This window comes from Heptranchias perlo, chromosome 11, assembly GCF_035084215.1.
Source record: "Heptranchias perlo isolate sHepPer1 chromosome 11, sHepPer1.hap1, whole genome shotgun sequence".
NCBI classification, from domain to species: domain Eukaryota; kingdom Metazoa; phylum Chordata; class Chondrichthyes; order Hexanchiformes; family Hexanchidae; genus Heptranchias; species Heptranchias perlo.
The window spans coordinates 49,825,759-49,844,300 of NC_090335.1; the positions used below are offsets into that span (position 1 = coordinate 49,825,759).

The 18,542-nt window shown below is 42.4% G+C and overlaps 1 protein-coding gene across 6 annotated transcripts in view; it reads left to right on the forward strand.

Moving 5' to 3' along the window:
• The first annotated feature begins 3,846 nt into the window (after window positions 1-3,846).
• Window positions 3,847-18,542, forward strand: part of spag17 (sperm associated antigen 17) — a 194,506-nt gene continuing 179,810 nt past the window's right edge. For 4 of the 6 annotated variants that reach the window (XM_067992976.1, XM_067992978.1, XM_067992980.1 and 1 more), the window contains exons 1-6: window positions 3,847-3,940; window positions 4,704-4,796; window positions 10,535-10,703; window positions 12,595-12,735; window positions 13,563-13,622; window positions 17,458-17,589. In XM_067992976.1, coding sequence (XP_067849077.1) covers window positions 10,605-10,703; window positions 12,595-12,735; window positions 13,563-13,622; window positions 17,458-17,589 — 432 coding nt within the window. In that variant the 5' untranslated portion in view covers window positions 3,847-3,940; window positions 4,704-4,796; window positions 10,535-10,604. Of the gene's footprint in view, window positions 3,941-4,703; window positions 4,837-10,534; window positions 10,704-12,594; window positions 12,736-13,562; window positions 13,623-17,457; window positions 17,590-18,542 lie in introns of all 6 variants that reach the window. The other 2 variants (XM_067992977.1, XM_067992979.1) reach the window with 2 other exon arrangements.

The following is an 18,542-nucleotide window of genomic DNA, read 5'->3' on the forward strand; positions in this document are numbered from 1 at the left end:
ACACACATAAAATCACACACATAAAAGATTCATACCCACTGGTCACCCGAAGCCTGCCCGAAACTGGCAGTAGCCTTATTTAAATATTGAAATTGGGGTCCCATGTCCATTGTAGGACCCCAACATGATTTTCGTGGACCAATGAGCAGGGCCCTGGCACAGTCCTTAAAGGTACCGCTGCAAAACAGTTGGAGGGTTTTTTTTCTATTATTTATGTTGGTCCAGGAGGAGCTGAGTTGCTGTTTCTGGCCCTACAGAAATACTCCGGCTTGCTGCCAGTCCCTGCACGCCACCCCCAACCCCCCACCACCTCCAGAATCACTTCCAACCCCGCAAGGTCTGTATTGCGGACCAGCTTAGCGTAGGACCCGGACAATTTTGTACCCTCTCCGACTTGTGAGCTCAAAGTGTATGCTGATGAAGCCCGACCATGAAGTTGATTTGGAACTCTCACTACTGCAATTGGGGCTAGAGACAGACACAGACAGGCACAAAATCCCCAATTTTAACCTGGAACAGGAATCAGGCGGGTGAGTAACAGGGTGCGTGCCAACCACCAACCCCCACCCCCATCGGCCCAGGCGATTTTAACTCCCAGGCCTCGTCTGTATGCTGCTCAATGAGCAGGAAGAGGCAGCTGTCTGGCGGGTGGGAGCGTAAATCCGGTAGAGGGCTGCCAGCTGGCACCAAAGGGAAGCTCGCCGACAAGAAATTAAAGCACATGGAGGGCTTTCAGGAGGGTCTCGCAGGAGGGAAGCGTGGGGGGTGGGGTGAGGGTTGGTGAAGCCCGGGGCAGAAGAAGCTTAAACTTTTCTTGTGGGGCCCTCACCTTAAATGGCATCTTCTGGTCCCGTATTCTCGTCCCACTGTTTTCACCTAGTGGGAAAACCAGAACGGCTTCTTCGATCAGATCAGAGTTAAATTTGTAGCTGGCGCCTGATGATGTCATCCGATTCCAATCTGCATATTTAAAGAAGGACCCCACAGGCTTCAGGTGGGTGCCCTTGCCTCCTGCTCAGAAGTGCAGGTTAAAATTGAAGACAGCGGGATTCATGCGGGTAAGTCACCCTGCCAATTTTAATTTGCTGCCTGCCTGGTTTCCTCCAGGCAAGTCGGGTTAAAATCACCCTTAGAGGCATCAATACACACATACACAAAGAATTATACACAGCCACCGACACACAAACACAGGGATACATATTCAGATTGTTGATATAACATCACTAGACACTGATGTAATTGTCTATGTATTTTAAAATGTAACATTTCACGATTACATATCCCAAAGGTTTTATTGAAATATGTTGTTTTGTAAAACCTTTTTTTTTGTGCGCATCAAATATTCTGTTTACTATCAGCAATCCTTACAGGTTCTCTGAGTGAGATTGCTGATTTAATTCCAATTAATATCGAATTATTGGCAGCTTTGTGTTGTCAGCTTATACTTATTACTGTTCCTTTAGGACTGAGCTTAACTTAACTTATATACGACTCTTATAGTCAGTAAAAGGTATGTCCTTTCATCTCTTAAGTCTGACCTAGATTCAAAACCAGAAGTGAAAGGACAATATTCTAACCAACTGTGTCACATTGTCCCCAAATTATATATTTTTTGCATTCACAGCATAATGCACCTTGATGGGCTAAACTTTATTGGTGCAATCTATATCATTAAGAGTAATGAATCCTCCAGAACTGGGAAGAGCCTTGCAAAGAAACTAGTGCTTGTATTGTTGGCATTTCACTTTTCTGATCAATTTGGGAATAGGCTTTTTTCTTCATACAGCTTCACAAAGTCAAGTCTGATATCTGTACTGCAAGTTAATGCAGAATTAAGATGGTTAGTGAATCTATGCTACACCACTAATGGCTGTGAAGTTTATTAGTGCCCTTAACATTTAATGCCATATGGTCTTTCCAGGCAACTATAGTGACCGCTCAGGTGTCAGTAAACTTGTTGTCCACTTCTGTATGAACGACATGACTGATGCCTTTTGCAATGTGCATTTTGGCAGCAACCATCAGCAGAGACAGCAAATAGTTTAGCACATAATTTTCCCATGGAACAGGGCATCACTGACTGATAAAATGCATGCACCTGTATGCATATTGCATGTAGCCAATAATCCAATCACACACTTCAATAGGAAGCCATGTCGTACCATTAATATGCAAATAGTATGCATGGGAGAGATTCAACTCACAGGCGCCTGTTTTCCCAGCATAAAATCGGCATTAGACCTCGGAAATTCACGTTGTGTCTGTTGTGCCTGATCTGTGCTGAAAGTGCGTTGGGCGCCATATTGACTCAGGTGACTTTTAGTCATCCAGGACGCCTACCTGAAGCAGGCATTACAGGCATCTTATATATTCAAATTTGGGTCTTATGCCTGTAGTAGGACCCCGATTGCAAAATTCAGCTACAAATCAGTGTATTTCCCACCTTTCTAGATCAGCGAGTTGCAGCAGGGTGCCCGTTTGGAGCCCGCAGCTCTCTGGGGCATTTGAATGAGGCTCAATGCTGAATTTGGCTTGGGCCTCAGGCCAGCATGGACCAGTGCGCAGAGCGGTTGCTTTGCCAATTGGGCACAAGTCGAATTTCTCCCCCAGTATCGTGAGAATTCTGTATTCTATATTTGTTTACTTAATGCCTCAGCCCATCTTCTGCTGAAACCCTCATCCATTTCTTTGTTACCTCCAGACTCTATTATTCCTATGCTCTCCTGGCTAGCCTCCCAACTACCAGCCTCCATATACTTGAGCTCATCCAAAACTCCACTGCCCACATCCTAACTCACACCAAGTTCCGTTCCCCCATCACCCCTGTGCTCGGTGACCTACATTGGTTCCCAGTTTGGCAACACCTCGATTTTAAAATTCTCATCCTTGTGTTCAAATCCCTCCATGGCCTCGCCCCTCCTAACTCTGTAACCTCCTCCAGCCCTACAACCCACCGAGATCTCTGCGCTTCACAAATTCCGGCCTCTTGCGCATCCCTGATTTTAATCACTCCACTATTACCGGCTGTGCCTTCAGCTGCCTAGGCCCTAAGCTCTGGAATTCCCTCCCCAAGCTTCTTTGTCTCTCTACCTCTCTCTCCTCTAAGTCGCTACTTAAATCCTACCTCTTTGACCAAGCTTTTGGTCACCTGTCCTAAGATCTCTTTATGTTGCTCAGTGTCAAATTTTGGCTGATAACGTTCCTATGAATCACCTTAGGATGTTTTACATTAAAGGTGCAATATAAAAAAGAAAGAACTTGCATTTATATAGCGCCTTTCATAACCTCAGGACGTCCCAAAGCATTTTACAGCTAATGAAGTACTTTTGAAGTGTGGTCACTGTTATAATGTATGAAATGCAAGTTGTTGTACTATTTCTGTTGTTGTGTATATTCAGTTTGGGTAGCTGATGCTGTCTTTCAGAAATTAAGACAGGTGGCCCCACACCCAAAAGTTTGAAAAACACTGCTGTGATCTGCAGTAGGAAATATTTAACTGTTTAGCACACTACTCTACAGACACAAATATAAACAACATCATAAGAGGAACACATGTGTATCAGGCATTTAATTTCATTGTTTATGGAAACCAGAAATATGGACATAGAATCTTACCGTGCTGGCAGAGAAGAACCATTCAGAGCAAAAGCGTCTGGGCAGCTGTCCACTTAGCGTGTAATGCATCTCTTTCACCACTGGGCGGCGCAGCAAAGTAGATGGAAACAGACCGACAGCGAGCGCCCGCCAGGCGTGGCTGCGAACGGGAGGACCTCGGGGCCGCTCGTCCCGTGTACCATCTTTACACTGACCTGTCGGCTCGTTGACGCTCAGGGGGGAGAGGTTGCTATGGCCGTTGCCAGGGTAACCGACACAGCCAAACTCGGAGTGTGGAGAGAAGCCGGGAGCGAGGAGGGAGAGACCGGAGGGAGGAGAGAGACCGGTAGGGCGGAGAGGGGGGAGAGACCGGTAGGGCGGGGGGCGGGGGGCGGGGGGCGGGGGGGAAGAGAGACCGGTAGGGGGAAGGGAGGGGAGATTGGGGGAGAAGGGACCGGGAGGAGAGGAGGGAGGCACCGGGCGACCGGGCGTGTAACTCGGTCGCTTGTTGCCGTGCGAGTGGTTACATCTCCTGGCGGCGTCTTGTGCTGAGTCGGACTTTCTGCTCTTTGAGTCGGCTGCTGTGAACCAGTCAGTTTTTTTTAATATGTTAAAAGTATAACTTTCCCCGTTGCCCTTTTTGTTATCTCATTAATTATTGAGTAAAGCGAGCCCCCGGACTCGGCCTAGTTTCGGAATTGTCGAAAGTGGTATTTTGGTTCTGGCTGCTCTCAAAAAAGGTCGGAAAACCACGGCCGGTTTTAAAAACAGGATCCGATGAATTCTTGCTACGAAAGGGGGGAATCCATGGCTATCAGTTCCAGAATCACCGTGAGGAGCAAACCCTTACTGTGAATCTAATGGGACTGGAAGCTGGGAAGGGTCGGCGGGATGGGCCAATGGTCTTCTCCTGCCCAAAACATTCCCATGTCCTTGTTTTTAAAATGTTATTTGCTTTTGTTATTTTGTCAGTTATTTTTGTGGTGTCCTCCGCTGTGTGGTGGAAGTGATTTTGATAAGTTCATATTGTTGGTGTTTCGATCAGTTGGAGATTAGTGTCATTGACAGCTCGGTGTGTAATTATTGATCCCTTGTTCTGTAAATTGAAGAGACAAGGAGCCTTGGGAAAGAAAACAGACGGACAAGGATGCGAGGCAACAAGGCACAGAGGAGGGGAACAACCTGAGAAAAAGGACTCAATGGTGAGGAAATAAATGAAACGAGTCTATAGGAAGATTTGAGGTGCGTGTCCATTATTCTTGCAATGTGGTTTCAGTGGTGGTACATGTGACATGTAATCCACAGCAGTAATCTTTACACCGTGGTACACAATGTTCTTGCAATTCCTAACAGTTTTTCACACAAATGAATTTACTTGAGTAACACATTGCCAGTGAGATGACATTCTTCTTTTGGGTTTGTATCTAAACAGGTTCAGGAGCAGGTCATGCAGTGCAGACAATTAAAGTGATAACTAGTCACCGTTATATTTGTCTTCATTGTTAAAGTGTTATTGTATCACATCGGCAAATATCAGGCACGCTAAATTCCCGGAATACCCAGAAATAGCCCACTCTGAATCTGCTGCTTGAACTCCTCTGTCACGCCATATCTGCAGCAACCTAAATTTTTGAAATTAAAAATTAAAACTTTTAACACCAAAGTAATTTTTTTAATGCAGAAATAGATATGTGTAGACGTGATTATGTTACCTTATCATTGACCATGTGAGTGTGTAATCTTGGCCCAGCCAGTAAAGTCTTGCTGCGGAACTTTTCCTGCTGATAGTGCTTCTCACCTTCCTGGACAGTGAGAATATCGGTGGCACAAAAAATAATCGAAATAACTGTAGTGATATGAGAATCACTAGGTTACTAAAAACGGTTGATTATGTGATTATATGAAAACAATTAAAATGAAGCCACGGTAAGTTAATAGTACTAAATATAGCTGTAATATGTAAAATATTAAATAATTGAACTACCATGGAAGAAATGAATATAATTTAAAGTACCAGTGTGCTTTGTCACAATGTGAAAGCTCATGAGCACATGCACTGAGTTTACCCTGCAGTGAGTTGTAAGGTCAATGGGAAAGGAACTAAATGGATGTCAGACACTTGTTTAGAGAGAGGACAATTCACAGATGATTGACCCTGTGCTATTCTTGCATTTATATGGTGCCTGTGATGCTCCTTCCTGGACAGTGAGAATAAAATGTCCCAAGGAGCATCACAGGAGCGTTATCAAACAAAATTTGACACCGAGCCACATAAGGAGTTGTTAGGACAGGCAAAGAGCTAGGTTTTAAGGAGCGTCTTGAGAGGTGGAGAGGTTTAGGGAGGGAATTAGAGCTTAGGGCCTAGGCAGCTGAAGGCATAGCCGCCAAAGGTGGAGCATTTAGTACACAGCTATTAGTAGCTACTGTACAGGGTGACAGTGTCAAAGACTTCAAAGGAGCTCACCTGTCCACTCTCTTGATGAGAGAATGATGTATGGAGCCTAGGGATCTAAAATTAACATGGGAAAAAAATTACAATTTTAAAAAAAGGAAGAAAATAAAGATTCTTCTGACCAATAATGACAATCATAGAAAATAATTCTACCAGTAATGCATATAGAAATAAATCAAATCATTGTAATAAAATAAATTTCATAAAATATACAGATTCTATCTTGGAATCTTTTTTCGAGGTAGGACAGATTTTCCTGCACAGTTGTTCCAGCTCCCCACAGCAACTGCAACGGGTGGGAGAGGAAAATTGTGCAGGGAGCTCATTGCTACTTCTGTGATTTCTTGCTGGCAGTGATGTCGGGTGTTAAGTTTGGGTAACCGTGTTGTAATGAGACACAAATGACGGGAAATCTGTTGTGTGTGTTTCCCGTTATTTGTGCCATAACAACACTGGGTGCTAGGAATGTTGGTGCATTCCAGACGCGCAGAATTGATAAGGTAGTGGAGGGGGATTAAACTTTAAATGGCCACCTTGCCTTGAGCCCTTTAATTGATTGCACTCGGTAAGACAGGCGATTTAACATTTTTAAGAAACTATTTTGTTGCTGCCTAGTTTGCCGGCCATGTTATACTGTAACAGGCACAGCAATTATTTCCCTTGCCAAACTAGCAACTACCACTACTTAGGACAAGTGCAGCAGGTGCGTGGGAACACCATCACTACCAAGTTCCCCTCCAAGTCACGCACCATCCTAACTTGGACATATAGTCGCCATTCCTTCTTCATCACTGTGTCATAATCCTGTAACTTCCTACCTAACAGCGTTGTGGGGGCACCATCACCACACAGGCCACAGCGGTTCAAGAAAGCCCAGCATCACTTTCTGAGGGTAGCTAGAGATGGACATTAAATGCAGGCCTTGCCAGTGACACCCACATCCCAAGAATGAATAAACAAAACATACAAATCCACTTACAGACAGTAAGTTGTTGGAGTTAGTATTTCCACCTCTATTTTGGCCCCACTCGCGATACCTGAGGACTTTTAGAAAACGACACTTTCATGAATAATGAGAGTACATTCAATTTGTTTTGAAAATGTAATTTGCATACAGCTACTTTATATTGAATGTGAAAAAAAATCAGTCAGCTTGCAGCACCACCTAGTGGCAAAGTTCAATAACTCTTGGATCATGCTATTCAACGATAGAACAAGAGCAATGAAAATTTTCAGATTAATTTCATGAACATTCAGCATCAGGTCTTTTTATATTAAAAAATAGTAAGAATATGGCTAACTTTTGTTTCATTCACTTCATGTTTTGCAAAGTATTTTTGCTTAATCAATAGCTTGAAGGAGTTAGCCAACTCTCAGGGAGCTGAATTAATATGAGCATAACTGCAGTCATAAACCTATTGATAATTCTGTTCTCTCACATTGTTGTGTTCAACAATCCCCCCCTCTTTCCCCCCACCCACCAACTCAGAATCAACTCTCCCAGTGCTCACTATTTAAACAAATACTTATGGAATCAAATAAATGGACTGAAAAGAATATAAATCTTAATTCTTTTTAACTGTTTTATTGTGAAAAATGTTCTGATTCGTGGAATATCTTTTTAATCTGTAAGTTGCAGTATTTAAATGAGAGTTTTAAATATTTTTTCAATAGACTAAAAATTATTTCTGTAGAATGATTTCTGTGCAATTTCTTTGAAGTAACCATCTGCCTGTAGGCTTTATATCGCTTCACGTGTACCAGAATATGTTTGAAAACAAACCTATAGAATAACTGGAACATGGCATCACTTTATGAATGCTCTGTGATCTCCTGTTTTGCTTCATATCCAAATTCCTCACCTCACTATTGGGTAAAGTCACAGGTATTGTATTCTATTATCACAAATTCACAGTGAAATATTAGCCATAATTTTCTGTTCCACAATTTCCTTCATATTTTCCAACAATAACAGAAGATGTCCAAAACATGAAATGTTTCATTATGTTATTACCTTTATCTTTCCATAGTTTGAAATATTATTGAGATGGTTTGAGCTGCAAACTGGGTAAAATAGGTAATCCAGGAAGTGTACACTTCAAAAAGGGTATCAGCACAATCTGAGGGATAAAAAGAGGCTGGGAGAAATCGGGACTGTTTTTGTAATGATGATTTAATCATAAGTGCCACATGCAAGTAATAAGATAAGATTTGTATCTTCCCGTCACAAATTTACAACACTACGTTAGCTGTCAGTAAACCAAGAGATACAGCTTTTCTAACAACATTAAAGCCCCAATGATGCCCTTTAATTGGAGTAAACAGCTACAGTTATTCAGATTACAGCAGCAAACACAATAGGTACAGATGGAAAATAACTAGTGATTTTAAATTTCTATTTACTGACCAAAAATATTAAATTTGGAATCAACTGAACCATGCTATTGCAGCATGCTGGGAGAGTGGACCAAACTGTGATGTTAAATAGCATAACTTAAGTAAAGGGACAATCCGATTGACAGAAAAAAGGAGCATTAAAGGCACGGATAAATGCCACACATTCTTCGATCAGATTTAGGAGCCTAAATTACTGTGATTTTTTTTTTTTGCTTTTGTCACCTCTCCTAATAGTTATAAAGAATATTTCTGCATGTTTTATTCACCAAAATGATACCAGGGCTTAGGGGGTTAAATAGTGAGGTTGTATAAACTTGGCTTGTATTCTCTTGGTTATAGAAGATTGAGGTGTGATCTGATCGTGTTTAAAATGTTAAAAGGAAATGAAAGGATAGATACGGAGAAACTGTTTCCTCTGGTGGGGGAACCAAGAACAAGGAGACATCATCTTAAAATTAGAACTAGGCCATTCAGGAGCAAAATCAGGAAGCACTTTTTCACACAAAAGGTAGTAGAAATTTGTAACTCTTCCCCCAAAACACTGTGGATGCTAGGACAAGTGGAGCTTTCAAGACTGAGATAGATAGATTTTTGTTAGATAAGGATACCAAGAGATACGGAGCAAAGGTGGGTAAATGGAGTTGAGGTGCAGATCAGCCATGATCTAATTGAATGGCTGAGCAGGCTTGAGGTGTTGAACTGCTCCTGTTCCTAATGTTCCCATGAATAGGAGACTAAGGAATAGTTAAAGCAGTCAGGCGCATCTTGCTCTTTGATCAGCTCTTAAACTTCCAGTCCACTGTAAAATGCATTAGGATATTTACTCAAACCATTCAAGTAAATTGTTGAGTAAAACTTTATATTCTGCTTGGCCAGTCAGTAAAGATCACCTGGTTCATTCTAAGAACAAGTGAAGCATTCTTGATTCTGTAGAATGTCACAGCTCCTGAGGTGTACGGTAGGTAGGGACTGAAAAGGCTGATCTGCAAAATGAATGCCTCCCAAGCAAGCATTTATTTTGAAGTTTTTCAGGTTTTTTTCAGGAATAGATGATTTGCATGGGTCACTCTACTGCTTCTACTCTTCATAGTATGCTAGCACAGAAGGAGGCCATTCGGCTCATCATACCTGTGCAGGCTCTTTGAAAGAGCTATCCAATTAGTCCCACTCCCCTGCTTTTTCCCCATAGCCCTGTAAATCTTTCCCCTTCAAATATTTATCCAATTTCCTTTTGAAAGATGCTATTGAATCTGCTTCCACCACCCTTTCCCTTTCAGGTAGTGCATTCCAGATCATAACTTGCTGTGTAAAAAAAAATGTTTCCTCTGGTTCTTTTGCCAACTACCTTAAATCTGTGCCCTCATGGTCACTGACCCTTCTGCCACTGGAAACAGTTTCTCCTTATTCACTCTATCAAAACTGTTCATGAGTTTGAACACCTCTATCAAATCTCCCCTTAACCTTCTCTGCTCTAAGGAGAACAACCTCAGCTTCTCCAGTCTCTCCACATAACTGAAGTCCCTCATCCCTGGTACCATTCTAGTAAATCTCCTCTGCACCCTCTCTAAAGCCTTGACATCCTTCCTAAAGTGTGGTGCCCAGAATTGAACACAATACTCCAGCTGAGGCCTAACCAGTGTTTTATAAAGATTTAGCATAACTTCCTTGCTTTTGTACTCTATGCCTCTGTTTATAAAGCCAAGGATCCCTTATGCTTTTTTAACAACCTTCTCAATTTGTCCTGCCACCTTCAAAGATTTGTGTACATACACCCCCCCAGGTGTCTCTGTTCCTGCACCCCCTTTAAAATTGCACCATTTAGTTTATATTGCCTCTCCTCGTTCATCACTGGGTTTGCGCTAATTTTGAGCCACATATGAACCCGAGGAGAAAGGTGCTTCTCCAGCGTGAAACCTCAGATATGTTACAATGACTTGAAAACATTTTTAATAGGTAGGAATCAGAACCTCTGCATATACATTGGGAAATGCTACTGGAATATTTTTTTTAAAAGTAGGTGAGCAGGTAAAGGATTTTGCCATTTATGCTGCTTCATATCCCAGAGGGCTTTTTTTCAAAATCACTTTTTAGATCTATGTTGCACAAATTGCTAGTGGACAGAAAAGTAAACGACCAACACAACCTGAAAGAGTAAAAAGAGATGCCTGCGAAGAAAGCAAAGGATCCTAAACTAGCTAAGGAACCACAGCCAAGCTCCAAAGGCTGGGAGCCAGGATTGCTGGCAGCTCAGATTGAAGAGGTGAGTTTATCATTCAACATTTAATTTCAGTCACCAGTAGAGCATAGCACTACTTAAGATACTTTCAAAACTGTATACCCTATTCTTACTTGGGGCATCACAGCATGACTGTTAATAACCATGATTTTTCTAATGCTGTCCAAAATCTTTTGCTTTACCTGCTTTGAATTCTAGGTTACAGAGTAAATAGAGCAAACAAAGAAGTGGAGGCATCTATGTTAAAACCCACAGTCTAGTTTCTGTATTAATGCAAATTAGGGCCTATTTTAATTTTAATACATCACATTCTGCGGATTAAGGAATGAGTCTCACCATCAGTACTTGTTCACTTTTTTCTTGCCAAATAAGTTCTAATTTGTATATCTGTCTTTTTGCTTATTTTAAAAGTAGATATTTACTTAAATAGTGGATGCTGTGACATAATTGGGAGCTCTGTCATGGGATGATTACTGAGCTAACATCTGTAGAGATACACTCTGGGATTCTCCTCCCTGACATTCATAGTTTATGGGACAAGATTCTGCTCACATTCATTAAAGTGTCAAAGCTTGAAATATAGAGCCTTGTTCTTCTCCCTTGCAGTGCTGACCTTAGTGATCTCCTACAAAGAGTAAATTTCAAATTTTGAAAGGAGATATTGATTTTATTTATTTACATGTTAAATCTGAAGTGTTTACTTAATGTTTTAAAGTTCAGAATAATTTCAAATTCAAAGAATAATTTTGGTGCCCTGCTCAATATATCTTTCTCAACTGATGGGTATATTTTATTGACTTCCAAACATTATTGTCATTACAAGTGGTGAATTTTTTATAAAATTATGGGTGGCCAAATTTGTGATCCTCCTCTGCCCCACAGCTACCATAGCTCTGGCAGACGTGCACCAAAACTAGAAATTAGGCTGGGGCTTGGATATACCGGGTTCCAATCTTACATTGGGGATTCCATGGGGCCATGTCAGCAGACAGAGTTCCCGCCTACCCCTAACAAGGCCAGTAAAGCAGGAGGGGCCGGGTACTCCCAAAGACAGGAGTTTCCACATCCATGGCCTCAAAGGGACCTGGCACATTGCTGACAGCAATACCTGCTGAAACAGGCATACCCGGCCTCCAAATGGTGGTTGTGGGGCCTCAGCCTAGGATTGAGGCCTCGACCCCCAAAGATTAAAGGCAAGTGGAATTTTAGAATATTTTACAAAGGGATCTGAGGGACCTCCCTGACCAGCCATTCTACCACTGCAGATGTAGCGTTCAGTGCCCAAAACCGGCCAGGGTCAGGGTCACACTTGTGGACTGAGTGGAGCTGTTCAGCAAAGCGATCACCCAATCTGCGTTTGGGTCTCCTCAGTGTAAAGGAGACTGCATTGCGAGCAGCGAATAGGGTATATGAAGTTGGAAGAAGTACAAGTAAATCACTGTCTAACCCGGAAGAAGTGTTTGGGGCCCTGGATCGTGTGAAGGAAGGAAGTGAAAGGGCAGGTGTTGCATCTCCTGCACTTGCATGGGAAGGTTCTGGGGAAAGGGGAGTTGGTGTTGGGGGTGATGGAATAGTGGACCAGGATGTCATGGAGGGAACGGTCCCTTCGGAATGCTGGGAGGGGAGGGGAAAATGTATTTTATGGTGTCATCGCGCTTGAGGAGGTGGAAATGGCGGAGAATGCTTCATTGAATACAGAGGCTAATAGGGTTTCTCGTCTTCACCTTCCACCACATCATGTTTATGGGAGGGAGGAGAAGGGGTGAGGGCAGAAGTGTGGGAAATGGGAAGTACAGTACTGACTGGCTGATGTGCTCTGTCCGTTTGAGGCAGCATAGAAGAAAGAGGCTTATCTAAGAGGCAAATGGGGGGAGGTAAATGATGACAAAATATCAACTTTATTTTGGTGTTTCAGGACCAATGGAAGCCAGCTATCTATTTTACAGTTGGTGAGACACTAGAGAATGAGTTGTTCTTGGCTGCTCTGTCTGCAGCTATCAGTGTGCCACTGCGTAAGCTGTTCAGTGTCATTTCTTGGGAAGGAACAATGCAGCAGGTATGTGTATGCTGATATATGTTATGTTTTTTATTCAGTATTATCAGCTGCTAAAAAAGTATAAATAAATATCAAAAGCAAAAAACTCTGGCCCAGAAACATTCCCAGTTAGAGGGCTGAAAATCTGAATCCTAGTCTTAACTAACATTTGAACTTGTCTGCTTTCAGTGATCAGTTTAGTAAGCTCTGACAGCAGATGAAGTGCCTTGGTGGTATTGTACTTCTCTTTGGGGTGGAGGGGGAAGAATCAGGAAGAAATATCAGCAACATTAATGCTACCCAGTAAAAGGCACATCTCCTGTCAGTCAAACAACAGCATAAGTCGGTGGGGGAGTGGGTGATAGTGGATTAGCACACTGTCCTTTCACCTATGATTTGCATCCTAATCCAGCCTGGGCTAACCATATGAATGCTTCTTAAAAGGAGTTGGAGCTGTCTCAAACCAGTTCCTAGTGGACACAAACCCATAACATGAAATTGGTCACCATTTAGTACAAATTGGCAGTCCCACTCTGAGGTCATAAGGTGTGGATAATGAAAGAGTTAACAGTGGGGATGCTGTTCTGAGATTGGAGTTAAGGTCCACTGTTGGAGGTAAAGGGATCTTTACTCATACAGGCTTTGCTATATTGTAAGTTGGGTGTGTAATATAAAATAAAGAAAATAAAGAGTATCATACGGAGACTACAGTATAGATCTTGTGCCTGATTGTGGAAATCTGGTATCAGAGAGCTTAAAGGAGAGAAAATATAAATAACAAACAAAATGGAAAAGGACACCAATGATTTTCTGGTAAAAAATTAAATTACTATGCACTATGTTTGCAGATCGTTGAGTATGGAAACCCAAAGAGCAAGAAGCCAAGCGATCCCCCTATGTTTTATGAGGTAATCGTTTCTACTTCTGCAATTCTAAATACGATGCAGTCTCTAAGGAGGACTATAGTTGCTGTACTGAGTATAGTGAGTCATGGTTATATGAGCCCATGTTTCTAAAGTACTGATGTTTCCCAAATGCAAACTTGTGCTTCCTAAGTAGGAGATGTTGTTTTATATAAAGCCTTCTACACCATTTTTGGTCAGAAATAAGACAATTAAAACTAAAATGTTACAAATTGCATTTCTCTACCGTACATGGTTCATAACACATCGTAGAAATCTGTTTTTGAGTAAACTGTTGACATTTGAAGTGCAGTTTTGGAATTGCATCAGTTTCAGTAGTAATTCAAGTGCAATTCTACCCCAGTACAAAATGTTACTGAGGAGAGTATTGTAAATGCAAAACAAATCATCAAAGTGACTCCAATGTAGCAGATGAAAACGAGAGACAACATTGTGAGATAAATTTGACACTCCCTTCCCCCAACAACAAATGAACTCACATGGGTGATGTAAGTATTTTGCAAATGTTGAGTATGGTGTCAATAGTTCAATTGTACTTAGCTTTTCCATCTTCCTGGCCCCGTACTGTTACCTCGAGTCCCCCAAGGATCTATCCTTGGCCCTTTCCAATTTCTCATCTATATGTTGCCCCTCGGCGACATCATCCAAAAACACAATCTCAGGTTCCACATGTATGCTGACGACACCAACTCTACCTCACTATCACCTCTCTCGACCCCTCCATTGTCAGACTGCTTGTCCAACATCCAATCCTGGATGAGCTGAAATTTCCTCGAATTAAACATTGGAAAGACCAAAACTATTGTCTTTGGCCCCTGCCACAAACTCCGTTCCGATTCCATCATCCTCCCTGGCCACTGTCTCAGGCTCACAACCTCTGCGTCGTATTTGACCCTGAACTGAGCTTCCGACTCCATATTCCACCTCCGTAATATCGGCCGTCTCCACCCCTGCCTCAGCCCACCTGCTGCTCAAATCTTCATCCGTGTTTTTATTACCTCCAGACTCGACTATTCCGATGCTTTCCTGGCTGGCCTCCCATCTTCCACCTTCTATAAACTTGGGCTCATTCAAAACTCTGCTGCCCATATCCTAACTCACACCAAGTCCTGTTCACCCATCACCCCTCTGCTCGCTGATCTACATCGGTTCCCAGTTCGCTAACGCCTCCAATTTAAAATTCTCATACTTGTGTTGAAACCGTGGCTTTGCCACCTCCTTAACTCCGTAACGTCCTCCAGCCCTACAACCTTCCTCCAACTCTGCGTTCCTCCAACTCTGGCTTCTCGTCCATCCCGCACTTCCTTCACCCCATCATTGGTGGCCGTGCCTTCTGCTGTCTCGGCCCTAAGCTCTGGAATTCCCTAAAAAACAATAAGAATACAAGGAGTAGTTGAGGCAAATAACATAGTTGCATTTAAGGGGTAGCTAGATAAGTACATGAGGAAAAAGGAAAAGAAGGATATGCTGATAGGGTTAGATGAAGAGGGGTGGGAGAAGGCTTGGAAAATTCCTCTCTGACCCCCCCCCCCACCAACTTGCAACCTTAGGCGATCGAAACTATTCCAGGGGACCGCTCTAGCCCTGATTATGAATCGGCGTTCACCGCACGAGCCAGCAGCCTATTCCAGAGGTCCACTATTCTCTGGAAAAAGAACCACCTCCTGACATCTAACCTAGTTCTAGCCTTACGAAGCTTAGCATTAACATCTTGGGGCCAGACCAGCCATATCAACACTGTGGCTCCAAGAGCAGTGCAAATGCGATGAGTGGCTCACCTCCAGACCTCTCGTAGCCTTTCCGCCATCTATAAGGCTCAAGTCGGGAATGTCATTAAATACTCACCTAGATGGTGCAGTTATAACAACCTTCGAGCAGCTTGATCCATTCAGGACAGAGCAGTCTGCTTGATCAGCACACCTGCCATTGGCCTTGATATCCACCCCCCTTCATCACCAGTACACTGTGGCTACCGTATGTACTATGTATAGGATGCACTGCAGCAACTCACCACGCTTACTTTGACAGCTAAACATGTCAAGTGCTCTGCATTGGTTGATCAACAAAATCAGAGAAGATGGTGATCAAATTAACTCGTGCTCCAGTCAAACCGCATCTTGAGGCAATGCAGAGAAGGCTGGGCCTCAGTGGCAAGGTCTGAGTAATAGAATCATAGAAAATTTATGGCTCAGAAGGAGGCCATTTGGCCCATCGTGTCCGCACCGGCCGAAAATGAGCCTCCCAGCCTAATCCCACTTGGTCTGTAGCCATGTAGATTATAGCACTTCAGGTGCACATCCAGGTACTTTTTAAATGAGTTGAGGGTTTCTGCCTCTACCACCCTTTCAGGCAGTGAGATCCAGACCCCCACCACTCTGGGTGAAAATTTTTTCTTCAGCTCCCCTCTAATCCTTCTACCAATCACTTTAAATCTATGCCCCCTTGTTATTGACCTCTCTGCTAAAAGAAATAGATCCTTCCTAGCCCCTCTATTAGGCCCCTCACAATTTTGTTCACCTCAATTAAATCACCCCTCAGCCTCCTCTGTTCCAAGGAAAACAACCCCAGCCTATCCAATCTTTCCTCATGGCTAAAATTCTCCAGTCCTGGCAACATCCTCATAAATCTCCTCCGTATCCTCTCTAGTGCAATCACATCTTTCCTGTAACGCGGTGACCAGAACTGTACCCAGTACTCAAGTTGCGGCCTAACTAGTGTTTTATACAGTTCTAGCACAACCTACCTGCTCTTATATTCCATGCCTCGGCTAATAAAGGAAAGTATTCCATATACCTTCTTAACCACCTGTCCTGCCACCTTTAGGGACCGGTGGACAAGGTCCCTCACTTCCTTTACACCTCTCAGTATCCTCCCATTTATTGTGTATTCCCTTGCCTTGTTTGCCCTCCCCAAATGCATTACCTCACATTTCTCTGGATTGAATTCCATTTGCCACTTTTCTGCCCACCTGACCAGTCCATTGATATCGTCCTGCAGTCTACAGCTTTCCTCCTCACTATCAATCACACGGACAATTTTTGTATCATTTGCAAACTTCTTAATTATGCCCCCTACATTTAAGTCCAAATCATTAATATATGATGAGAAGGGACTGGAGAAACTTGGGCTTTTCAGTCTGGAAAGGAGGCATCTGAGAGCTGATCTTATACAGGCATCTTATATGGTAGATGATCTTAGAGGCATCCACAATTGTTATGGATATAGAAAAAGTTAATCTGGAATATTACTTTAAATTAAACTGCAGGAGTAGGACTAGGGGAGACAGGTTCAAATTAGTAAAAGGTTTGACTGTTTAAGTCTGTGTTAAAGCTTAAGAATGATATCAGAAAATTCTTCTTCACATAATGAGTGATTAACGTCTGGAATAAACTTCCAGATAGAGGAGGCAAAGAGCCTAGAAGCATTTAAAAACTAATTTGATGCTACGCTGGGGGGACGGTAGATTCTCTGGATGGATGAATTAAGATGGATCAAAAGGCCTTCCTCATCCTTAATTATTTTGTGATCTTGTTTTCCCTTCCCCTCAGCTAGAATAGCATTTAGTAATTCAGCATGAATACCATCTACACTCTTAGCTAGGCAATGCAATGTGGAGTCCACTTCTTCCTAACAAATAGGTTTATTTTGGCTGCATGGCACACTCCACCAGCCTTTCTAACTTCTCTGCAGATGAATGCTTACAATATACTTTTTGTTGGAAAATTATGTTTACTTCTAAACTATAAAGGAGCTTTAACACTTGTAAGTTATAGTTTTTCCACACTACAATCCCAGCTGTATGTATTTTTGGATATTTCAGATCACAGAAGTAGCATGGGCATTGCTAGCTAAAGGGGAACAGCTTTCATTGCCTCTGCTCAGCAAAGTAGTCAAGTTCCAGCTCCTGTGCATCAAACAGAAAGACCTTCAAAAGAAAGAAAATAAAAACAAAGTAAGTTTAGTTAAGTGTCTGGTATGATTTTTTTTCTCTGCCTTTAAAAGTCTTAAGACCAAAGAGATTTTTAAAATGATAAAAGGTTTTAATAGAAAATAAGGAAAGACTATTTCCTCTAGTTGGGAAGTCAGTGATAAGGGGGTCATCAGTTTAAAATTATCAGTAAGAGAATGAGGAGAGGGTTAGGATTTTTTTTATGCAGTGGGTTATTGCAACATGGAATGCTTTGCCACAAGGAATTGTTAAGAGGGACGCTATTTCACCTTTAAAGGAAAATGCAATAAATATTTGAAGCGTGAAGGTACAGGGCCTTGGGGAGAGAGGTGCAGTGGGATAGTTCTAGCAAAGAACCAGTACAGACATAAAGGGCTGGATGGTCTCCTGCTGTGCTGTAAACTTCTATACTTTTTTAATTAAAAAGCTTTCTTGCAAAAAGTACCTTTTTTATCTGCCATTTTATTCTTTCTCCCTTCTTTATTGAAGGCATTGCCTCCTTGCTGTGGTACAGCTTCACAGACACCTAACACCCAATGGTGACTTGTTGAAATGGGCATTCTTCATTTGTGAGCCTAGATAGTGACTATTGTTAGGCTATTCTACTGCCGTTGATATCACAATGCTCTTTCCTCACTTGCGCCAAACATGCACATTTCATGGGGTTCCTGGATGGCAACTAGGCTGATTTTCTCTTGCCAGAGGCTCTGAGGCAAAGTGCAACTTACCCTTTACTTACTCAGGCTGAGATATGATAGTTTAGCACAGACTGGAGATGAAACCTAGGATTTTCATGGACTGCAGAGCTAAACTACTTACTGCCTTAACCAGCTGAGCCATCAGAGGAGCCAAAAAATACCTTTCAAACATAATCCATTTTGAAGACATTTTCTTTTTGATTGGGAGGCACAGGGTTTGTAGACAGACATATGGAATTGCTTTCTCTTTTACCATTG